We start from the raw sequence: 6,643 nt of genomic DNA on the forward strand, positions 1-6,643 counted from the left end.
AGCTGGCAGAGGGTAGGTTTAGGTTAGACATCAGGAGGCACTATTTCACGGTCAGGGTGGCTAGGGTCTGGAACCAACTTCCAAGAGAGGTGGTGCAGGCTCCTACCCTGGGGGTTTTTAAGAGGAGGTTAGATGAACACCTTGCTGGGGTCGTTTGACCCCAGTACTCTTTCCTGCCATGGCAGAGGGTCGGACTAGATGATCTGCTCAGGTCCCTTCCGACCCTAGAAACTATGAAACTATGAAAACAGAAGAAACAGAAATGAAAAATGTCAAAACAAGAGCAATGAAAATTATTAGAGACAGAAATGAAGCAAAGAGAAGATAAACAAGCTGTGACATGAGATAGCAATAAGGGCAATTGAGTTTTCCTATTCATGTTGATTATAATACAAAAATAAGGCCATATACAGATATTCAGTTTCTCTTGGGAGAATCACTGCTCTCCAAGGAAAAACCAGGAGTGTACAGATGTTTAGGCTTTTTTCCCAGAGCATAAAATGTGTGCTTCAAGAAAAAAATGACCCAGGGACAACCAGGGTTATAAACCCTCCAGGGAGAGTTTCTCCCGAGAGAATGAACATCTATACATATTCTCTTTTTCAAAGAAGCCACAGCACAATTCCAGCATTCCAGGGTGCTTTGCTTCTGCCTCCCTACCTTCAAGGGCAGTGCATGTATCACTTGCTGGACTCTGCTGGTCCAGCCAAGCAGGGAATGGAACACACCCTTTCACAATCCCACATTGAGCTACAGGGAGACACAGATCAACTAAGTAGGGCTGTCTTGTGCATTGCTGCCATTCTGTCTCCAGGAAGACTAAGGGAGCCTGCAGTGCATATTGAGACATGGGTGCAGGGTTCCCTTGGCTGTATAGCATCAGCACTGCAAGCTTTCTGCTCTTTAAGGGATCAGCCTTCAAATATATGTTTTGGTGTCCCCAGCTAATCAGGAAAAAAAACCTGGGAAAAGTTTCCCAGGTTAATTAAAAGTGTGAATGCAGTGTAAGTGAGCATTCAGTGAAATTAAAAGAAATACATTTAGTACTGATAAAAAAGCTAGTAGGCATTTTTTATTAAAAAGGCCACTATTCATTTTATGGAGCTCACTACTACCTTCAGATTTGTGAAGTGCCTCATAAAACATTGACACTTCAGGGGAAGAGGGTAGGATCCAGTTAGTATTGATGAGTTTTTGAAATACCTCTTTTTACAAAGCTACATAGCAACTTTATTTTTGCTATCCAATAAAAACAAAGGACTGATCCAAAATATGCAGCTGTGGTCCCACGATGACTGAATGTTCCAAACCATTGACTAATGTGGCAACCCCTACACATTTGAAGTCAGAAAAGGCTTATTCTGTGAATGAGAACTGCAGAACTAGACCTTTATGGTCAGTCTATTCTACCTCCTCATATATCTGCACACACGCATATATAAGATTATTGATTCTGGATATTTGTGCATGTGCACACACACACATATGTATGTACATACAAACACCTAAGATTTGCATGCAGAAATCCTAGAATTGATTCATAATTTGCTATTTAACAGCATCCCTCAGTTCCACCATCTTTACTGACTATTTTCTTCAGATCAAATAAACATGCCAAATTTATTAGTGTCTGAATTACCATATTTACTCAAATAGAAGACAATCCTGATTATAAGATGAACCCCCCCAAATTAGATGCTATATATTGAAAATTAATAAATTTGTTACAATTTTCCTTGTATAGAACCTAATTATTGGAAGTTTGCCTTGAATTTGTCTTCTCCTAACTGGTACAGTAGGGAAAAAAATTTGGGGGCTCAGGTAGCCCTTAGTTCTCTGCTTCCTCCCAATTTTTTTCCCTAGCTGTCCCTTCCCCCTCCCCTTACTGTCAGACCCTGCTCTCCTTAAGCATGTGGAAGTAAGGAGAAAATTTGAACATAATAACCTTGCAATTAAACATGGCTTCAGCAAGTTGCATATAGTACCCATACAGTTATGTCATCCAGAATTGATGCACTGTAACAGGTGCTGGGTGCACCTGTTACTTTAAGAAGGGAGAAGACTGTGGAAGGAGTTGAGTCAGCAGGAAGGAGACCACCTGACCAGAAAGGGGAGGAGCTTAACTGGGAGATAAGCTGAGGGCCAGAGCTGTTTCAACCTGACTGCTGACATGGAAGGAGCTCCTGAACAAGCAGCAGAAAGAAGAAGACTGCACTGCCAGGGGTTAAGAGAAGGCAGCCTTAGAACCACACAGGGCTGGGTGGTTTAGGGACTCAGAGAAGGGTAGGTGGTGGTCTCAAGAGGCCCAGGAGCAGGGCCAGAGCTTGGGAATAGAGTGGAGGTGGGAGCAGAGAAGGTCTGTTGCCTGGGGCAACCAGGAGGTCTGGTGCTCAGGAAGGAATAGGTACCCAGCAGTAGTCAGAATGGCCAACAGAGGTGGGCAGACAGAGGCAGCAGCCTGAGCCCAGGAAGGGGCTAAGAAGATTGACAGGAAAGGGACTGCAAATCCCAACAGTGGTGGAGACTGGGTGCTGGTACAGGCCTAGGAGTGGTGATAATTGCTAATATCCGTGAGGCATGGGCTTGATGTAAGGGATGGTTGGAGCCCTGTAATAAGCCCTTAAGGTGCTGAGTAGTAACACCTGTACAGGAGCAGGGATCCCTGGGGCAGCTTCCCTTTCCAAGGATTTAATAACAATGAGGTGTGGCAGAAAATGTGAAAGGGAGCAAGCCTGAGGGGCAGAGAAAAGGCCAAACAGCCACTATGGTGCATTGCGGCCACCCCTGGGTCCAGCACTTGCTGCATTCACGTTAATTTTTTTTAAAACTGCTGCACGTTTTAGCACAGGGGTTTCATAAACACAATTCTGAGCACACATTAGCACCTACTTATATCTATCATAAACTAAGCACTGTATTAGTCCAATGCCAAAAGGGTCATTATTTACCACACAGTTAACTGGACTGCCTTCCACCAGAGTCAACAGCATTTTATGACATGGTGAGCCACAAAACTGTGTTCAGTTCACCCAGAATCCCTCTGTTACACCCTCTTTCAGTCTGGCACATATGATTAAGGTGACTCCACCCTCCACAGTGACCCCACAGCTCAGCAGTGTTCAGTATATGTATATACTCCAGATACCTACAAAGGATCCATATGCTAATTTGCCTGCATTCATAACTGGAGCCAGGTGTTCTTTTCACAAATCCTGGGATGCTCCAAAAATGTATATGCAAATGAAGTGCAGGGCAACGTGGTCTAGATTCACTTATTGGAGGGCAGGGCCACACTAATCATATGTGCCAGGCTGAGAGAGGGGCTGACAGAGGAATTCTGGGTATGCAATGTTTGTGGCTCACTAAGACTTGAAAAACAATTGGCTGTGAGTTAGACTGCTTTTAATACCCCACATGTATTATTCAGATGGGGTATTCAGATCTTTGTGGTAGGTTCCCATCACCTTATTTTCCTGATGTGGGCCATGTGTTTTATAGTCATGCTCAGTGTTGGCAACATTTAATCAACTTCATGGTTCGTCTTCATTGCCGAGCACATGCTGGTTTTAGACAATCTATTTAATGAGATTTCTTGGTATGTAATAATAATGAATGTGGCTTCCTTCCCATGCCAATTGGTGGGGGGGTCCTCATCTTTTATTTGAGTAAATATGTTACTGTAACTATTTCCATTCTCAGCTGTTTAACATTAATTAAGCATATCAAAACTGTCCAGGTATTAGTAACTAGTCTTACATATAGCAGGTACAATAAAGGGTTTAATAAGAGTTTCCCACCTGACTAACACAGCTGGCCTGGCTAAGTGTGCTCACTGCTCTCATATAGCTCTGATTCCTTGAACGGAACTTTGGAGAATTGTAGTTGGCAGAGGGATCCAGGTTGTGAACCCCAGGCACATCACTTGCAGCTTGAAGGTAGCTCTGACTAGAAGGGAAAGAGGGAAAAATAGCAAAGTACATGAATTTACAGATGGAATAAATTATGATACTGAAGGTAGCAACTTGTATTAGCTTAAAAAATCCACTCCCTCAGGCTGTTTTCACTGCCTGTACAACATGGCACAGCCCTCTTGATCTGTGCAACTTTACACAAGCAGAGAATTTGGTCATAAGTTTACCAGTCATATATTAAAACTTATGAAACATTTTTGTCAAAATAAAATATTGCCAATCTTCCCTTGGCTACTCACCTTAAATTTTAAAGTAATAGTATGTCAAGGCTGATATGAACAACAACTGCTTCTCGAATATATATCAAGAAACCTGGGAAGTTGAAGTTTCTTCAGGGATAAAAATCCCTTTCATTTAGGATCCCTCTTTACTGCAGGTGTTATACATCAAGATAGCTAAAGCATGAATATGTTTACAGAAGATCAAAGTATCACCTAAAGATGAACTTTGTAATGGCGCACAGCTCATCTGTACAAATCTCGGAAATAATTTTCAGCTCTCAGTTTAGAGGAGGAATGGTACAATGACACTACTCCCACCCCTTTCTCACTTTCATAGCACTTCTGGGTGTGTCTGCCCTAGCTTTTAGATCTCAGGTTAAGTGAATGTTCATTAGCTTAGAGTAAAGAGCACATGTCTACTCTAGATCAAAGAACTGTCATTCAGTTAGGGTAAAGAATAAATAGTTGTGGAAAAATTTTGATATCAGTGGGAATGGTGAGTTCTCATCATCCTCAAAACACAAGGGTAAGAAGCCTCAGGTGGGGCCTCCAAAGTGCAGCACATTAATAAATACTTCAGACAACAGTGATTTTAATGCAGAAATTACTTAGTTTCCACATTCATGAAGTCCCACTGCAGAAAAGCCAAAAACCTGATGGTCAAGCCATTCACCTGGGAAACTCAGGTAAGTGAGGCAGAGTATGGACTTGAACCTGGGTCTTTTGCATCCCAGATAAGCACCATAATGAGTGGGCTATTGACTATTCTGGAGTAGTAGAACTCTTCTCTCTGAAAAACTTTTAAAGTTCTGGATTTGCTCTTGATATGGAACAGGAACCATGTTTGAAATTTTGAAAAATTTAAAGGAAAGGAGGGGAAATCTTTTCCCTTCAGCTCTCATTAGTTCTTGCCTTCCAGGAGATGCTTAAATTATTGCAAGATTGGCTGCTTGTTATTACTCAAATCACACAGATTAAACAAAATGAAATTGTACAAGATTAATCTATGTTTATATGTCTGCATCAATGAAATAATATTTAAAGTAACAAATTAACATATCATACTGACTGTGTGTCTAATTCAGTTTACTATAACAACAACTGCACTAAAGTACCATTGCAACCACAGGGTAACATTAATAAAAAAGCTTCTCTTAAAAACAAATAGACTAGATTAAGATAATTGAGCCTCACTATCCAAGTTCAGGAATATCCATTTGCTCAATGAAAATATGTAAACTTTCCTTTAAAAGTAGCAGGCTGTTAAGAGCTTTCCCTTTCATATAAGCACCAAAGTTTTCCCTGTATTGTTCTCCCTTTATTGTTAATTTATTAATGTATATTTGTACAAAAACATTTTAATATTATTAATAAATATTATCTTCCAAAAGTGGATGAGAAAAAAAGTTCTCCACTTGTTATGAGGCATTGCAAATAATACATCTTGAGACCAGAAGCAATCTGAAAAACACAAGAACTTTTAGGTTTTTTCACTGAGATTTAGGCTTTCTAGGAGTTAAGTCATAGAGAACACGTGGAGAAAAAGGCTGAGAGAAATAAGATGTGCCAATATGATCAAAAAGCCTTAAAGTTCAATGATTTCTAACTTCTAATAGCTGACTTCTTCCTTTGCTATGCAAAGTAATCATTTAACAAGCTAATACTTAATTCTGGAATACCTATTTTCTCACAAGATACATCTACAATTTATATGGCAATAATTCATTAAGGAAATCCAGTATACGGTACTAATGCTAAGCAACTGAATTATGATGGATGAGGATTTGGATACTTCTTAGTAAGTAATTTTTACTTATCAGAGCACAGCAATTTATTCACGGGACTGTAGCAGTGTAAGAGAAATGTTGCATATATTAGAGTGTAAAATGAAATTCAAATAGCTTCTATTAATATGTTGAATTTTTTCCAATATAAAGAAATGATAAATTGTAACCCAGAATAGCATTAAAACATGCCTAAGATATACTTTCAGATTAATCCTCTTGGGAAATTACAGATTATAAACCTGATATTACATTGATTCAGCCCCAAGTACATGTAGATATGACAGTTACAAACAAGAGGTGTCACCAGAAATGTAAATATCTACTTGCAAACTATTTATCATTTACCTGGATATGGGATATTGTTCAATGTACAGAGTATATCAAAAACCATTTTGTGATAAAATATTGCTTTTAAATGGCAGCCATTCTGCATGCAGTAATAGGAACAAAATTCATGGCTTTCAGTTTTAAAAAGAAATGCAGATCTACTACTTTATGTACAAGCACTTTCTGTTTTGTCCTAGGAATTCTTCCTTACAGACATGTAATGGAAACAACACGGTTATGAAGATTTGTGTTTGAACAGTGCCTCCCAATGAGCACTTGAGGAACGTGTACACACATTCCAGTCACTGAATGTGACCCCAATTTTCTCTCCCCACCC

At 39.8% G+C, this 6,643-nt stretch overlaps 1 protein-coding gene across 1 annotated transcript in view; it reads right to left on the reverse strand.

The window, feature by feature from the left end:
* Positions 1–6,643, reverse strand: part of DLGAP2 (DLG associated protein 2) — a 214,293-nt gene that overhangs the window by 127,568 nt on the left and 80,082 nt on the right. Inside the window, exon 3 of the mRNA XM_019520619.1 lies at positions 3,798–3,945. Coding sequence (XP_019376164.1) covers positions 3,798–3,945 — 148 coding nt within the window. The remainder of the gene's footprint in view (positions 1–3,797; positions 3,946–6,643) is intronic.

The sequence above is a fragment of the Gavialis gangeticus genome, unplaced genomic scaffold, assembly GCF_001723915.1.
Source record: "Gavialis gangeticus isolate Ggan-Ray unplaced genomic scaffold, GavGan_comp1, whole genome shotgun sequence".
NCBI classification, from domain to species: Eukaryota; Metazoa; Chordata; order Crocodylia; family Gavialidae; genus Gavialis; species Gavialis gangeticus.